The sequence below is a fragment of the Lynx canadensis genome, chromosome B3 (assembly GCF_007474595.2).
Source record: "Lynx canadensis isolate LIC74 chromosome B3, mLynCan4.pri.v2, whole genome shotgun sequence".
In the NCBI taxonomy this organism is placed as follows: domain Eukaryota; kingdom Metazoa; phylum Chordata; class Mammalia; order Carnivora; family Felidae; genus Lynx; species Lynx canadensis.
The window spans coordinates 118,611,986-118,629,935 of record NC_044308.2 but is presented as its reverse complement, the minus strand read 5'-3'; the positions used below and the strand labels follow the sequence as shown (position 1 = coordinate 118,629,935).

The 17,950-nt window shown below is 43.7% G+C and overlaps 2 protein-coding genes across 2 annotated transcripts in view; one reads left to right on the top strand and one right to left on the bottom strand.

Annotated features, from left to right (window-relative positions):
- Positions 1-2,450: 2,450 nt before the first annotated feature.
- Positions 2,451-8,947, bottom strand: LOC115516653 (acyl-coenzyme A thioesterase 1-like). Its single transcript, XM_030319514.1, has 3 exons — positions 8,259-8,947; positions 6,488-6,690; positions 2,451-4,126 (listed from the first exon to the last, which is right to left on the bottom strand). Exons 1-3 carry the CDS (start codon positions 8,827-8,829, stop codon positions 3,527-3,529), a joined length of 1,374 nt encoding a protein of 457 aa, XP_030175374.1. The 5' UTR covers positions 8,830-8,947; the 3' UTR covers positions 2,451-3,526.
- HEATR4 (HEAT repeat containing 4) overlaps positions 8,903-17,950 on the top strand; it is a 50,143-nt gene continuing 41,095 nt past the window's right edge. The window contains exon 1 of the mRNA XM_030319498.1: positions 8,903-8,985. The gene's annotated coding sequence lies outside the window, so the exon portion shown is untranslated. The remainder of the gene's footprint in view (positions 8,986-17,950) is intronic.

Sequence of the window (17,950 nt, the reverse complement as noted above, 5' to 3'; positions counted from 1 at the left end):
CTCAGAGCCTGGAGCCTGTTTCCGATTCTGTGTCTCCCTCTCTCTCTGCCCCTCCCCCGTTCATGCTCTGTCTCTCTCTGTCCCAAAAATAAATAAAATTTGAAAAAAAAAATTTTTAAAGGGGGAAGATGAGGAGGGACAGTGATGTATGGAATTCTCCCTTTTTGGTAACTGTGCCCAGTTATAAGTAGCCCATTGGTCTCTGTGCTGACAGCTCAGAGCCTGGAGCCTGCTTCAGATTCTGTGTCTCCCCCCTCTCTGCCCCTCCCCCACTCATGCTCTTTCTCTCCTCCAAAAATAAACATTAAAAAAAAAAACAAACTTAAAAAAAAAAAAGGCAGCGAATTGGTTAGTTAGGGTTTGTGGATTTTTGGGGTGGGTCGCCTGATGGGCCTGTCTGTATTCAGCCAGGTGGTCGCTCTGGGCCCTTTCTGCATCCCATTGCTCAAGCCTGTTTGCCTAAAAGCCACTTCTACAGTCATGTCTCCTTAGCTGCTTCTTGGCTGACGGTTTCTCAGACTTTCTTTGTTTTTCACGTTCTTGACAGTTTTGAGTATTTTGGTGAGGTCTTTTGCGGAATGTCCCTTAATTCGGGCTTGCTTGATACTTGAGACCAGGGTTATGGGTTCTTGGGAGGAAGACAGCGGACTTAAAGTGCCACTTTCAACACATCAGTCACATCAAGTGTACGTGGTATCAACACAATTTATCACTGATGTTTACCTGGGTAAGGTAGCATTTGTCAAGCTTCCTCATCACAAAGTTACTCCCTGTCCCCCTTTCCATCCTGTACACTTTGGTAGTGAGTAACTAAGTACAGCTGTCTGCCTTTTGACTTCTTCGTAGTTTTCAGTATTTTCTGGATTTCTAGAATAAACATACATTACCTTTAAAAAAAGGCCAATAACCCCCAATTTTAAGTCCTACCTAGAGTTCAAGTCCCATCTGAAATGCCACTTAAGTCCTCCCCACCTCTCTACCATGTTGGAGGTGGTTTGTCTCATCCTTATATAATACTGTCTCCATGGCACTTTTATTCTGTTTCACCTCTACACTAAAATGTTACTTCCCCCACTTGTTTATACCTCCATCTTATTTCAGAAGGGATTAAAGGAGGGTCTCTTCACCTCCCCGTGTCTGTGCTCTAAGGCCCAGTCAAGGAACATGGTCATCCACACTGTTTTTTTTTTTAAGTTTATTTATTTTGAGAGAGACAGAGAGTGCAAGTGGGGGTAGGGGCAGAGAGAGGGGGAAAATCTCAAGCAGGCTCCACACTGTCAGCACAGAGCCCAATGTGGGGCTGGAACTCACAAACCACAAGATCACAACCTGAGCTGAAATCAAGAGTTGGATCCTTGAACGACTGAGCCACCCGGGTGTCCCTGGCCATCCACACTCTTAACATCTTTTTGTTTCTGTCCTGAGGCTCTTTCAGGAACCTGCTCCACAATCTCTGAGGATGCTAAGTATTCCAGCATGATGAACAAGGGAAGAGATTGCCTTGGAGAGTATAGTTAAACCAGTCTGGTTTTTCTTGCCCACGTGCTTAGGAAGGCATGCAGAAAGCACAATCAGCAGTGCAGAGAAAGCTACCTACCTGCTATTACATTCCTGGGCATGGGTGGAAGAGGCATCCCTCAGCCCACTGAGGTTAGTGGGGACTAGAAACTATATAAACAGCACATTTTCTTCATGTGAAAAAAAGAAAACAAAATCTTCGAGTCTTTCATCGCTTTTTGCTTCTTTATTTTTTTCAAAGTTTACTTATTTGAAGGAAAGAGAGAGAGCCCACACGCACCCACAAGAGGGGGAGGGAGGGGCAGAGAGAGAGACAGAGAGAGAGAGCATCTCAAGCAGGTTCCACAACTAGTGAAGTGCCTGATGCAGGGCTTGATCCCACAACTGAGAGATCATGAAAATCAAGAGTCGGGTGCTTAACTGACTGAGCCACCCAGGCATCCTACTTTTTGTTTCTTTTAGTTCTCAATTTTCTTCTATTTTAGTCCTGACTTGGCAGAGCCAGAAACCACAAGCCTCAAGTTAGCACCCTTACTAGAGTTTTTCAAAATGACATTTTATTTATTTAGGTGCTATCTGAATCTGAGGCAGGATTCTCAGTAATGTAGCGATTTAGAAAAATTCAATGAAAAAACAGAAAAGAAAGGGATATATAAATAATATAAATCATAATCCATATTAAGAAAAAAAGATCACGTTGCCATGTTTACATCTTAATAATCTTCCTTTCCTCAGGGCACCTGGGTGGCTCAGTCGGTTGAGCATCTGATTTTGGCTCAGGTCATGGTCTCACGGTTTGTGAGTTTGAGCCCTGCTTTGGACTCTGTGCCTCCCTCTCAAAAATGAATAAACATTTTAAAAAAGTTTTAATAATCTTCCTTTTCTTTTTCTATAATTGTAAATATATTTCCATGTCTGTGTGGATTTCCTGTGCATATGCTATTTAATTTGATTTTCTCCTATTAATCTGTCTTATGTCAATGTGCTTCTTATTCTTAGTCCAGCTAGAAGGACTTGTGACAGGACAGGAATTCTTGCTCCCCGACAGTGGAGACAAGGCTGAGAGCACTGAAAGGAAACAGCAACTTTATCTGTAATGGCCCAGTTTTAAACTTTAATAAAAGTTGCTTATACTTAAGGCTCTCTTTTCATTCCTGACATTGTTCATATGGAGACTTGTTGCGGACTTTGAGTCTGGAGTTCTCTCTTGTCCAGCAAGAGAGTGGATGCAGAATTAAATGTGAGAGAGGCTAATGTCTGGGAGGAGACAAGAGCCCTGAGTGAGGATCTTTGCTCTGTTTTTATTGGGATCAGAATGCTTACAAATGTGATGAACATGCAGAAAGAGACCATGAAACCATGAACATTAACTCATATGTGTGAGAGAAAGGGGGTTTCAAAGATATGTAGTGTTAAGGGTTTGGGTCAATACAAAACAAAATCTTTTCCGCTGAGCCAGATGGTTGTTTACACAGGCATGAGGCGCTGTGTCTGTTTATCTTAACTTGCCTAAGGGAGAAGACAGATACAGCAGGCTACCTCAGGGTCAACAAGGCACCTTTCTTTGGCTAATTAGCTCCACTCTGGGCAGCTTCACCCTGCTGCTGTCTATAGCCCTGTTGACCTATTCTGGACATTCCTTCCTGTGAGAGCAGCTTTCTGCTTTTGTACTATGCTGGGAGTGCTTTTCCCTGTTGACCTAATCTTGGACGCTTTCATTCTGTGGCTTCCCATTCTTATGCTTTTGTACTATGCTGGAGGCGCTTTCGCCCTGTTTACCTTTTCTTGGATACTTTCATCCTAAACCTTGTTAACCCATTGGTGCAAGCTCAGGGAATTCCTAAACGTATTCCCCACAGAGACTATTTTTAACAGTAATGTTATTTAAAGAGAAAGGAATAAAAACCCAAAAGCGTTAGCATAATACCTCAGATGAACTGACTTTAACGGATACTTTTTAGCATATATTGGTCTCACACTCACAACCTTCAAATACTGGGTTATGTTTTCAAGAGAGTCTGCCTAACTTTCCCCCACCCAAGTGTTTGTGGAAGAAAGTCTGGAGCTGCTTCCAAGCATCCACCTGGGCCATGGCATGAGCCCTGGGCTCCCCTCCCCAGATGACAGGACCACCCACCAAGGTGTGTAGGGAAGCCTGGCACAAGGGGAAGTAAGGAGGCTCAATATAGTGCCCTGCCCCAGGGTAACAGATGATTTGCGGCTTTTCCTTACCATGGGCCTGTAAGCGCTTAGAGGCCTCATTAGCATAGAATTCACTCTTCCAGTTGTGGTCATCCAGACCTACTAGGAACAGGAAGGCATTCTCAGCCCTTTCCACAGGAATGAAACTCTTCTGGTCAGGTCCCTCCAAAGGGCTGTTCAGCACATCCAGAATGTCTGCCAAGCCGTCTCTGGTCAGCTTGATGCGACTTTGCTCGAGGCCCACAGGAGGCAAAGTTTCATCCTTGTAGTGTAAGGCTCCCCCCACATTGGCCACAGAGCCATTGATTATGACGGCGGCGGTGATGCCTTTCAGGAACGAGGCCATGGAGAGGCAGAGATCACCTCCTTTGGAACTCCCAAGCAGCCCAACTCCCGGACCCTTTACCTGAGGAAAGAACAGAGGAGAGAGGAGAACGAGTCCATGAACAGTGCAGCATGATCTGTAGTGCCTGGAACTGGATACCAGGCAGAACTGAGTCAGAATCTGGGCTCTACCATTTGCCAATTTTACAACCTTGGGGTATTTACTTTTCTTCCTCTCTGTCTTTTTTTCTACAGTCTCTCCATCATCATTCTTGGGTGACTTCAACAACCATGTGGAGAACAGAGTAAATACTTTGGCTTCTCAGTTGCTTGACCTCAAACTTAAACAATGTTTTTTTCCCTACCCTGTCTCAGCCATCCACTCCCACTGTCATAACCTAAACTGAGTCATCATCAGTGAGTAGTTCATCTCTAAAACCTCAGCTTCAAGCATTCCACTCTCTGATCACCATCTTCAATAATTCCAGGCTAACCATTCTTTTACCACCCATTTCCACCTCTCGGTGGCCTTGACTGCCACTGTTGTTTTAACTGTCAGTATGTCTCTTGTGTTCTTACTTGCCTCTCACTTACTTCAGATTTCAAGCTTCTTTGTTATTATCACTTCCTTGTAACCACCCTTAAGTCTAAGATCTCTCTGCCTTTGGTCATACTTTCCTGGGAAAACACTAACCTTGGTTAAACCCCCCTATTCACTTCCTCCAGGCCTGTATTTGTGCAAGTGAACACTGCTGGAAAAAAACTACACATTTATGCTGACAGAGCTTACTTTCATTTCATGACCACAAATTTCAGATAAGCATCCATATTTCCCATCTATCCTGCCACATTTCACTTATGTGCGCTTCCCACTTCTGTAAAAGACTGTGTCACACCTCCTACCTCCTCAAGCCCCTTAACCTTTAACCTTGTTTCTTTCACTTTCAGCTCTTCTACTTGGTGGAGAAAATAAATAGCCCAGTAGGAACTGCTCCTCATTTTCCCCTGTGAGATCTACTTAGTGCCATGTGAACTCAAACTCTATACCTTCTCTTCTGTTTCCAAAGAAGCATCTCTGTGCTTATCAAAGGCTCCCTGCTGCTTGTACTTGGGATCTCCTCCACTCTCATTCTCAAGGACTTCACTCCTACAATTACATCATCTCCCTCTCCTCTTTCATAACTTTCTTCTCAAATGGCCCATTCCCATCAGTGTACTTAAATGCTCTAGTATCTCCTCCATTTTCACAACAGTCCCTCCACCTCACATCCACTCTGCCCTAGTTTTCTACTCTCTTTTACAGCAAAATTTGTGGAGACAAAATTGTCTATAGCTGTTCTTCTCGTCTTCCCTTTTCTACCTAATCCCCTCAGGGTAGCTTGGGTTTGCACTATTCCACAAGGACTGCTCTTGCCACAGTTACCAAAATCTTCTATTACAAGTGGCCATTTGAGGGGCGCCTGGGTGGCTCCAGAATTAAGGATCCAACTCTTGATCTCAGCTCAGGTCATGATCTCAGGGTCCTGAGTTTAAGCCCCACATTGGGCTGTGTGCTGAGCGTGGGGCCTGATTAAATCTCTCTCTCTCAACAAATGACTAAACTTAAAAAGAAAAACAACCCAAAACAAACAAAAAACCAAATGGCCATTTGAGTCACCTGTCAACAGCAGTCTTTTTTTTCCTTATGACTTCTCCAATAGCACCCTTGACTGGTTTCAACCATTTACTCCTCATAAAGGAAAAGTACTAGGAATTAAATGATATGTTATTACCATCCCAATTTTTCGGAGGAAAGGGAGGCCCCAAGGTCATGGAACTAGTTACTAGTTGGTGAAATCAAACTTACATTTAACTTTAACTTTTGTCTGTCTACATCTTGTGCTGGTGCCATTACACCCTATCACCTTTTCTAAGAGTTCCACAGCTTCCCATCCACTGTGAGCTCTGAACTGTAAAATAAGTAAGGTGTATCTTCTGATCCTCTGATACTCTGAACCTATAAAGCCCTCAAAGCACTTCCTAATAACTAGCTTCTTTGGCAGCCCAGTTCTTCATTTAATACTGTGTTCTCAGAAGGGCCACAAAGAAGGGAGCATTGTTAGACACAAACATTTAACCTACAGCCTTCTGGAGATAAGTGATTACCTTCCCCTTTCCCTCTCCTTCCTGTATCGAACTTAGGGTTCTCACACGTGTTTGAGCTGAATATAATAAACTATAAAATACTGGAATTTAAAATTCCAAGCCGAAGAAGAACATCTTTAGTAGCAGAATATATGATAACATATAATTGCAGACAAACTGTCTACGTGAAGTAACTATAAATGGTAATGTGTGTTGGGTACTGGGAGTAGCTGTTGTGAATTTGTCAAGTTGTATCAAAACCAAGAGCAGTCAGGAGAACACCTGATACACAGATCACAAAACCTAGAGACATTCCAACCTCAGGATGATCCAGCAGGTAGTTCACAGCTTCTTCAAAGTACTCCAGGTGGAGGGTCTCTATGCCCTGGGGGAGGTCTTCATATTTATAATAAGCCAGAGCCATCACAGCAAAACCCTTGCCAGCCAGCAGACAAGCTCGATATTCCGGAAGGCCACCTCCAACTCCAAAAATGTCCACAATCCCAGGGAAGGGCCCAGGTTCTTTGGAAGAAGCAAAACACAAAACTGAACTATTTCTTAAACTCTTTGCAGTGGTGTCAAAAGCCATGTGTTGTCTACTTGGTGATGTCAAACTTTTCTATTGACAATCAGAAATGTTAGAAGACCTCTGGCCTTCAAAGATCCAGACAGTGGCACAGGCTCAATCCACATTTCCCCTATGCCCAGAGCTTCAAAGCCCCATAGATTTTTTACAGTAAGTATGCATCACTTTTCTAATTAAAAATAATTTACAAGTAGACAATGAAAACAGCAAAACCACTGACCACTGCCCCCCCAAAAGTGACAATGCCAAATGCCAGAGAATATGTAGAGCAAGTGGAACCCTCATACATTGACGGTGGAAATGCAAAACAATACAGCCACTTTGGAAAACAGTTGAGCAATTTCTTATAAAGGTAAACATATACTTGATCATATGATTTCACAATCTCACTCCTAGGTGCTTACCCAAGAGAAATGAAAATTGGTGTTCATACAAAAACTTGTATGCAACAGTTTGCAGTGACTTTATTCATAATCTCTAAAGACTTGAAACCCAGCCTGAAAACCCCAGTCCTTCAACTGTTGAATGAATAAAACTGAAGTATACCCATAGAATGGAGTACTACTAAGAAACAAGAAGAAACGATTGGATATATGGAGCATGAATGAATCTCAAATGCATTAAACTAGACTCTGTTTATGGGACATTTTCACCATTTACACAAAAAGTTTGTACTTAACATGCAAAATCTGAAAAAATGATAAGGCAAACACTTTACACCCAACACCTTAAGAAATAACTCAGTACTAACTATCCAAGCCCCGAGTATCTGTGTGCCCCTTCTCTCCCTTTTCACTATGCTGAATTTTATCATTCTCTTATTTTTCTTTACAGTATTACCACTTATACATGTACCTTAAACAGTATTTTATCTTGCCTATTTTTTGAGTTTTATTTATCTGAATGGAATGATATTGAATGTGTTCTTCTGGGACTTCATTGTTTCACTCAGTACTCTTTTGAAATTCATCCATGTTGATTTTTTTTTTTTTTTTAGGGAAACAGCTTCTTTCCTTCCCTTTCCTTCCTTTCGAGAGAGTGCAGGAGGGCGGGGGGGGGGGGCAGAGAGAGAGAATCCCAAGCAGTCAGCGCAGAGGCGTTGCTAACCCACCAAGCCTGAGATTATGACCTGAGCTAAAACCAAGAGTCAGACGCTTAATGGACTGAGTCACCCAGGCGCCCTATACCAATTTTCTTAACCTTGATATACTGTGGGAGTTAGAAGCAAACTTGCTATACTGAGAAACTATTTTAAAAGTCGTTAAAGACTTGGAACTACCTATAAAATGTTTTTGCTTTTACTTACAACTGTCTTTTCCATTTCCTTATGATGTCTTCTAACTGACCTCTAAGTTTTGGAGCAACAGAGCCACCTCCCCAGGCAGGGTACACTTTAACGTCCCCACAGACCTCTGCAATGTTGGGAGTTACATCCTTACTCTTGGTAGACGTGCAGGAGACCAGAGAAAGGCAGACAGGACAGCCTGAGACGCAACGCACTCACCAGGCGGCAGGAAGAGCGTGCCGCGCACCCGGCCCGCGCGCACCGGCACCCGCCGCATCCCCGGCCGCAGGAAGTCGCGCTCCAGCACCGCCCGGCCCAGGAGCCGCCCGGCGTCGGGCTCGTGGCCCTCGAGCACCTCCAGCTCCACCGCGAAGGGCGTCTGCACGTCCCGCTTCACCAGCCGCACCAAGGGCTTCTCGGGCTCCAGGGCCCAGAGCAGCCCCATGGGCTCGAGCCCCGTGAAGCTGCCGCCCAGCGCGTGCGCGCGCGCCAGGTCCAGGAGGCCGCCGGCGTCCGCTTGGTACCGCGCTTGGGCCCGGAAGAGCGCGCCCTTTTCGTCGCGCAGGGACGCGCGCAGCGTGACGGGCTGTCCCGGCGCGAGACCGCGCACCGCGATGCGCACGGGCTCGTCCCAGCCGCAGCGGCCCGCGGGCTCCAGGCTCCAGCTCGCTGTCCTCCGGGCAGGTGCCCATGAGACCCGGCCACCAGACCATAGCTTTGGAGAGCCTGGCAGCTGACCCCATCGGCGGAGTCCAGAAGCTCGCAGTATAGCCGCAGAGGAGGCCACCATTTTGTCTTTTGACCTCGTTTCAATGAACACCGTGGAGAAAGTTAGAAACCAGTAGAGACCCTCTAGTGGCAGGCTGCCTCAGCTGCATGCTGAGAGCCCTGTGCGGCCAAGGAGGACGCCAAGTTGAGCTTGGAGGGCCAGACTCTTGCACATCAGGTCAGTAGCTTACTTGTAAAAAAAAAAAAAAAAAGCCAAAGCGGCGCCTGAGTGGCTCAGTCGGTTAAGCATACGACTTGGGATCAGGTCATGATCTCACAGCTCGTGATTTTGTCCCAAGTCCGGTTCTATGCTGACAGCTCAGAGCCTGGAGCCTACTTCAGATTGTCTCCTTCTCTCTCTCTGCCCCTCCCCGGCTGGCGCGCGCTCTCTCTCTCTCTCTCTCTCTCTCTCAAATATAATAAACAAAAAATAAAAGAAAGAGCGAAAATAGATATACATGAACTTGCTTTATATACTGAAAAACCTGCACTTTTTATGTGGGATAAGAATTTCCTAGTTCTGCTTCTCATAAGCTTTTTGGCTTGTGCAGTGTTGGCTGCACAGGGGCTGGTTGCTGGCTGTCAATGGCTAAGACGAGTGCAGGCCTGGAATTGAGTCTTATCAATTTGTCGACTGATTCACTCCCATTAATAATTATAGGGCGTTTCATTAAAAGTGTGCATCACACGGGACGCCTGGGTGGCGCAGTCGGTTGAGCGTCCGACTTCAGCCAGGTCACGATCTCGCGGTCCGTGAGTTCGAGCCCCGCGTCAGGCTCTGGGCTGATGGCTCAGAGCCTGGAGCCTGTTTCCGATTCTGTGTCTCCCTCTCTCTCTGCTCCTCCCCCGTTCATGCTCTGTCTCTCTCTGTCCCAAAAATAAATAAACGTTGAAAAAAAATTTTTTTAAAAGTGTGCATCATGGTGTTTTGCTTGTATATTTACCTGTGTATATGCTTATCTTCTACACTATCCTACATTTTAGGGGCCTGGAGTCTTACTAGCTGTGTGACCTCAACCTCATTCCTTATAGGTGTAAAAATAGCCAGTTGAGATTATACTGCATTGTCAAGTTGCTGTATTTAGGCAAACGTGATCTCTTTCTCATCCGGGACATTTCACCTTTTCCCCACTTTTTTTTTTTTTTTTTAAGTCAAGTCTTTAAAAATTTTTTTGATGTTTATTTTTGAGAGAGAGAGAGAAAGAGAGCTAGAGCACGAGTGGGGAAGGGGCAGAGAGCAGGAGATACAGAATCCCAAGCAGGCTCCAGGCTGATAGCACAGAGCCCCATGTTCAAACTCACAAACCGCAAGAGCATGACCTGAGTGTAAGTCAGATGAGACACTCCACCGACTGACCCACCCAGGCTCCCCTCCCCACTTTTTCATAAAATCCACCCAGGAGTGGATATTTCATTAAACTTCAGGCCCTTTCCAAGGCCTTGTATTTGATTTTACATTCATGATTTTTCATATCCTTTTTATTAGAGAAACCTGCAAATTGTGTAAGCTTATTTCAAGCCCACAATTTGTGTTTGCCACTGCTCCCAATAAGGCCACCCAAGGACTTTTTACTTAGTTTCGAATGTTCTTATGTCCTGCTGGTCATTAATCATGCAACTCCCTATAGCTCTAATTACTTTTGCACTGGTTCTGTGGGATATTTCAGTGTATTTTGGGCACAGAAACTAAAGAAAGTAAATAATAATAGCTAGTTCTTAATCCTTACAAGAACCTTATGAGAAAATTAAGGCCTGGAGAGGTGAAATGATTTGCTAAAGATCAAGCAACTGGATATACTGGGATTTATATCTCTGCAATCAGATTCCAGAGTCTGTGCTCTAAACCATTATGCTTTAAATGTCTTTTTTTTTTTTTTTAATTTATTTATTTTGGGAGCGCACACACAAGCACGAGGGAAGGGCAGAGGGAGAGACAGAATCCCAAGCAGGCTCAACTTGGAGCCTGATGTGGGGCATGATCCCATCACTGTGAGATCATGACCTAGGCTGAAATCAAGGTGGACCCTTAACCAACTGAGCCACCCAGGCGTCCTGTATTTTGGGTAGTTTTAATTTTCTTCTTTGTCCATAATTTCTATCAGAAATAACATGGCTTTTATAATTAAACAGTATTTTTTTAATTGTATATAGCAACATAAAATGTGCCATTTTAACCATTTTGTTTTAAGTGGGCTTCATGCCCAGAGCAGGGCCCAAACCCGTGACCTGGAGATCAAGACCCAAGCAGAGGGGTGCCTGGTGGCTCAGTTGGTTGAGTGTCTGACTTCAGCTCAGGTCATGATACCATGTCTGTGGGTTCAAGGCCCACATCAGGCTCTGTGCTGACTGCTCAGAGCCTGGAGTCTGTTTTGGATTCTGTGTCTCCCTCTCTCTCTGCCCCTCCCCTGCTCACACTCTCTGTCTCTCAAAAAATAAAATGTTAAAAAAAATTTAAAAACAAAAGACCAATAGTTGGACACCCAATGGACAGAGCCCAGGCACCCCCATTTTAACCATTTTTAAGTGTATAGTTAAATACACTCACATTGTTGTGCAACCATCACCACTGTCCATCTCCAGAACTTTTTCATCACCCAAACTGAAAACCCCCCACAGCCCCTGGAAACCACTTTCTGTCTCTAGGAATTTGATTGCTCTAGTTACCTCATATAAGTGGAATCATTCAGTATTTGTCCCTTTGTGTCTGCTTATTTCAGTGAGTGTGTCTTTCAGGTCCATCCATATATGTAGCATGTATCAGAAATTCCTTCTTTTTTAATGCTGAATAATATTCTGCTCCATGTATGCAACGCATTTTGTTTATCCATCTACTGATGGATATGGGGTTGTTTTCACATTTACTATTGTGCATGTGCTGCTATGAACATGAGTGTACAAATACCTGTATAAGAGCCCCTGTTTTCAATTCATTTGGGTATATACGCAGAAGTAGTAGGATTGCTGGATCACATGGTAATTCTGTTTAATTAAAAAAAATTTTTTTAACATTTATTTCTTTTTGAGAGACAGAGACAGAGTGTGAGCAGGGGAGGGGCAGAGAGAAAGGGAGACACAGAACCCAAAGTGGGCTAGCTCCAGGCTCCTTGCTGTCAGCCAAGAGCCTGACATGGGGCTGGAACTCACGAACTGTAAGATCATGACCTGAACTGAAGTTGAACCAACTGAGCCACCCAGGCACCCCTGTTTTAATTTTTTAAAATGCTTTTATTTTTAAGAGAGAGAGAGAGACAGAATGTGAGCAGGGGCAGGGCAGAGAGAGGGAGACACACAATCTGAAGCAGGCTCCAGGCTCGGAGCTGTCAGCAAAGAGCCCAGCGCGGGGCTAGAACTCACGAACCGTGAGATCATGACCTGAGTCAAAGTCAGATGCTTAACTGACTGAGCCACCCAGGTGCCCAAATTCTGTTTAATTTTTTTTAAGTCTTTCAGTCTTTTTTCATCTCAGAGACCATGTCTTTTCACCCTTTTGTAAGGGTCCCAGGGTCTGAGCACAGCTTGAGCCCAGGCACTGAAGTGAGTGCTCATTTTCTCACTTGGTAGTGCTCATTTCTCTCAGTGGTAACCACCTGGATAGCATGGCCCCAGGTCAACACAACAGACAGAACCTTATGCCCAGAAATCTTCCTTACCATCAGGACAAATTAGTTCTGTAAAGGAACTCCTGAAGACTAGTATTCTGGAAGTCTGGGATTTTACTATTAGAAATAGGGGATTTGAAGAATCCCTTTGTAAAAATAGTGTCATCAGCTGATAATCTAGCCAGGATTTGGGGACCAGGGGAGATGGAATTGAACTATGTGAAGGAAGGGGATTCAGTGGGGGGTGGTGATGAAAGGGGAACAGAAAAGACCCCAAAGACAGACCCATTCTACTTTACGGTTTGTTCTATCAGCCTAGTGATCTTCATGCCAGAGCTGGGTGTTCATGTGTTCACTGCTTTGCCTTTTCTCAGCAGTACTTATGAAGACTAGTGGGGGAAAAAATTGAGCAGCACACATCTAGGGGTTTATTTTCAAAGGATGACTAAGGAATCCATTGTGGCATCAATCAGTAAATACAAGGCAATTTCCCGAAGTTGTTTACAAAAGGAAATTAAATAAATAGTCGAAGATACCACTGATTGAACCTGCAAATTCTGTGAGTAGACTCATGGAATTGTAAAGAGGTGGTTGCCTGGTAACCAATATAAACAGCTTTGGAACCTAAGAAACTACAGAAGGTTTAAGATGCTTTCTTTTGATGACTGTGTTGTAGGAAGCCATTTTGAAGGTAATTTCAAAACACTTCTACTTTACCAGTACCTGAAAAGAGTTTTCGTCAGCTGAATGATGATATAAGACAGCCTGAAGTAGTTGAAAAGATTTTGATTAGGCGTCAAAAGGGTATTACTTCAGGTATCAACCACTACTGTGATCTTAGTCATGTTTTTCCTCTCTGGGCCTCAGTTTTGATATTTGCAAGATATAAGAGTTGGAACAGAGTCATCTTTCTGGCAGTTACCTTAGTAATCTCAGGAGTCAGCAGTATATCTGTGTGAGTACATGGCAAGGAATAGTAATTAGAAAGTAGAGGGGAAAAAAATGAAGGAACTTTCTGATGAAAAAGAGGCAGCAGAGAGAGGGGTGTGAGTCAAGCCAGGTTGAGGCTGTGTTCCCTGATCCTGCTCCCCCCACCACCAAGCTTCTTTCATATATCCCAAATATAGCTCTTGGGGGGGTGCCTGGGTGGCTCAGTCAGTTGAGCAGCCGACTTCAGCTCAGGTCATGATCTCGCGGTCCGTGAGTTCGAGCCCCGCGTCGGGCTCTGTGCTGACAGCTCGGAGCCTGGAGCCTGTTTCAGATTCTGTGTCTTCCTCTCTCTGACCCTCCCCTGTTCATGCTCTGTCTCTCCCTGTCTCAAAAATAAATAAAACGTTAAAAAAAAATTAAAAAAAAATTAGCTCTTGGGGCTATGGCTTCTCTCAATTTAATGTGTATGAACACCTGTGAGAGCTGGTTAAAATACAGATTTCTAGGCCTCACTTGCAGCCTACTCAATCAATATTCTGGGGTGTAGCACACAGGATTCCTCATTTTTAAAAATTTTTTAACGTTTATTTTTGAGACAGAGACAGAGCATGAGCAGGGGAGGGGCACACAGAGAGAGAGACAGAGAGACAGAGAGAGACAGAATCCAAAGCAGGCTCCAGGCTTGAACCCACCAACCGTGAGATCATGACCTGAGGCGAAGTTGGACACTTAACCAACTGAGCCACTCAGGCACCCCTGGGATTCTGCATTTTAACAAGCTCCTCAAATGATCTTGATGCAGAAGATCCTTAACCATTAACACTGTTGTAGAAGCTGACTGTCCCTCTTGGGCCCTACCTTAAAATCTGTGGGTGTAGGGGAGAGGTATTTTCAAAAGCTCTCAGAAAACTGTGCTAAGGTTTATTGCTTTTTAGCCTTCTTTGACAGTTTCTGCTGCTTTAATAACAAAGAAAAAGCAAGGTATTACTCCTTTTGACATGAATCATTCAGCCCACTTTAATTATTTCTGGAGAATAAAGGTACCAGACCAGGGGGTGAGGGTAGGGGAAAATTTGGAACCTCTGAGATATCACTCATTTTGAATCTGGATTCTTCTATTAGGTTTTACTTGGAGGCACGTGGCCTAGCCCTTCCAGCCCCACTCCTGCCTGTCTAGCCTGGTTCTGAGAGGCACAGAGATAATGTTGCTGTTTACCAGATTGTGGGGCCTGGTCTGCAGTTATCCCAGGTTTGACTACAGGATGCCATGTATTCAATTTCTTATGCTCTCAGTATACAAAGGCACCTGGACCTGCCACCCTGTTTTGTTTTGTTTTAAAGTAGGCTCTATGCCCAACATGGGGCTCGAACTCATGGCCCTGAGATCAAGAGTCGCATGCTCTACTGGCTATGCCAGCCAGGCTCCCCCTGCTTTTGGTTCTTAAGGGGATGTTTGTGCCTCAGTGTTGGTCTACGTAACATTTAAGTTTGGATAATATGGAGCCTCCAAACTCCATTCATAGGTTTTTTTCTTCCCTGTCTATCCACCTTCTCTTTTAATTGCCTAGGGCCCCAATAATCCTAACCTGTTCCCTAAGTGCCCAATGCACCATCTAACTGTGGGACCCCAGAGACTTGCCTTCTGGCGGCAATAGTCCATACTGTAAATCAGTTAACAGTTCCTCTTAGTTGTGTAATACTTTGAAGCTTGCAAAAAAAACCCCTTTCATACTTGCTCCTTAATTTTGAGCTTCATATGTACACCAAATTAGATATCAAACTCTATTTTCAGACTGGCAAACTGAGACAAACTAGAGATATTAAATCACATCCCCAAGGTAACATGGCTGGGAAGTGCAGAACTTGGCCTTACACTTGTCTTCTGACCCAATGTCTGTCTAGGACAAGTCGCTTTTGACAAAACCCTTCAACATTTTGTCCTGTCCTCATTTCTTTTCAAAACACATCAGGTATTATTCCTCTTTTCACCAACCTACCTTATTAGATGAGAATAACTATCCCTTGAGAATTTACAAAAAATGGCAATGCTAACATGGTATTCTCTCTGGGATGCTGGCACCGTAACCAAAGATTCTGTGTGTCACAGGCTAAAGAGTGTGTGTGTGTGTGTGTGTGTGTGTGTGTATATATATATATATATATATATATATATATATATATATATTTTGGGACATCCAAAATCATTCCATATAGTCATCTTGGGGCGAAACTGGTCTTTATCTGTTTTTCAGGTGTTTAGGACCAAATGCCTCCTATCGTAAGAGCAAGATATTGACACACTGACGTGTTAAGAATGATAAAATGTTCTATTAGGCAATACACAAGGTACAAGAACACTATCATTTTCATCTAACAATTCATCTTCAACCAGTAAGAGTAGGCACTGTTTCAGGAAAAGTATCACTTGTGACCACCTTCTAACCTTGCCATAACTTTTTTACATTAACTTTTAAAATACTCAGTGCCCTCATGGCCATGTTGCCTTCATGGTTGTGAAGAGATGAAACAACTAAATTTAGTCTCGTGCAAAAAATCCTGGCGGGATATCATATTAATCACGTATGACTTAATTTGAGTGACATCTAGATAAAAGCAGGCTCTTAACAAAAAGAAATACACCAATAGGTCAGATTTCATACACAGAAGAAAGTAGAAATAATCAATCAATCAATCATCATCATCATCATCATCAATCAAGCCCTGGGAAGCCAATGTGGCATGGAGGTGAAGTGCTCTTAAGTTGGAATCTGGCAACTAGGTTTAAAACCTGGCTCTTCTTATGGCCTGTGTGACCTGAAGCAATTTACTTAACCACTCTGAGCCTCAACTTCTTCCCATTCGCATTCAAGACCGTAATATCTTCCCCATGTAAAGCCCTTAGCAAATTGCAGGCACACCTCATTTTATTTTGCTTTACCTTAATGCACTTCACAGAGATTGCATTTTTTTACAAATTGAAGGTTTGTGGCAACCCTGTGTCGAGCAAGTCTATCACTTCCATTTTTTTCAACAGCATTTGCTTACTCTGTGTTTCTGTGTCACATTTTGGTAATTCTTGCAATTTGTTATGGTGATCTCTGATCATGACTCACTGAAACCATAGATGATGGTTAGCATTTTTTAATTAAGGTAGAACATTTTTTTTAAGTTTATTTATTTATTTTGAGAGAGAGAAAGAGAAAGAGAGCAAGTGGGGGAAGGGCAGAAACAGAGAGAATCCCAAGCAGGCTCTGTTAGCGCAGAGCCGGATGCGGGGCTCAAACTCATGAACCGTAAGATCATGGCCTGAGCCCAAGTCGGACGCCTCGCCAGTTGAGCCACCCAGGCGCCCCTGAACGTTGTTTATTAAACATAATGCTATTGCATACTCAATTAAAATTTAACTTTTACATGTACTTGGGAGACCAAAAAATCCATTAGACTCACTTTTATTATGATATTTGCTTGACTGCAGTGGTCTGAGGTACGTCTGTACTCCACAATATTTCTGAGGTACGTCTGTACTCCATTATTGTCAATTATGCTAATATGCTAATATGCTAATATTAGATGAAGGACTTCAGAAGGAAAATTTTTTTAATGTTTGTTTATTTATTTTTCTGGGAGGGGCAGAAAGAGAGGGAGCATCCCAAGCAGGCTCTACGCTGTCAGCGCAGAGCCTGATGTGGGGTTCAAATTCGTGAAAACTGAGATCATGACCTGAGCCAAAATCGAGTCCAACACTTAACTGAATGAGCCACTCAGATGCCCCCAGAAGGAAAAAAGTAAAAAAAAAAAAAAAATTTTTTTAAAAAGTTTATTTACCTTGAGAGAGACAGAGACCGTGTGCAAGTCAGGGAGGGGCAGAGAGAGAGAGGAAGAGAGAGAATCCCAAGCAGGCTCCACACTGCCAGCATAGAGCCCAACGTGGGGCTCAAATTCACAAAACCGTGAGATCATGGCCTGAGCTGAAACCAAAAGTCAGAGATGCTTAACTGACCAAGCCACTCAAGCACCCCAGAAGGAAAATTTTTAAAAAAGCAGTAAATGTAAGCTAGCTAAAACATGGAAACAGCTTGCCCCAGTAATTAAGGAGGAGGTGATTTAGCTACTTGGTGAAATACCCTGTAGCTGTTAGACACTTTAACAGTGAGGACTATGTAGTAAGATGGTAAAGTACTGGGGGATTTGGAAGGGCAGCAGAGACAGAAGACATGATCCTTGGACAGTACAGTTAGCCGAATATTTAACACTGTGAGGTGTCACAGGATTGAGAGTTAAAATTACTGGTACAGAATCAGTGTATTGTACACCTGAAACTAACGCTGTATGTTAACTATACTGGAACTAAAAATGCAGATAAGAAGCTGGTACAGAGTAGGAGTGATTTATAAATTTGTGTGGGACATGGAGGCCTGGATAAGGTCAAGAAAGTTGTGGAGCAGGTAGGAACTGACCTAGGCCTGAAGAATGGACAGAATTTGTCAAGGATGGAGTGTGCTAACACACACAGCGGGCACAGACGGAAGCTCCACTCTGTGGAGGGAGCGATGGGTGGAGATGAGCTAAGAGACTCAAGAGGTTACAGTCGGACAAGGTCATAAACTGGGGTCA

Excerpts from the sequence above, each read along its gene's own strand:
- LOC115516653 (XM_030319514.1), bottom strand. The coding sequence starts at position 8,829 with ATGGTGGCCTCCTCTGCGGCTATACTGCGAGCTTCTGGACTCCGCCGA. Across the intron at positions 6,691-8,258 it reads CACGCTCTTCCTGCCGCCTG|AACCTGGGCCCTTCCCTGGG; the intron begins GTGAGTGCGTTG and ends CTTCTTCCAAAG. Across the intron at positions 4,127-6,487 it reads ACCTGCTGGATCATCCTGAG|GTAAAGGGTCCGGGAGTTGG; the intron begins GTTGGAATGTCT and ends TTCTTTCCTCAG.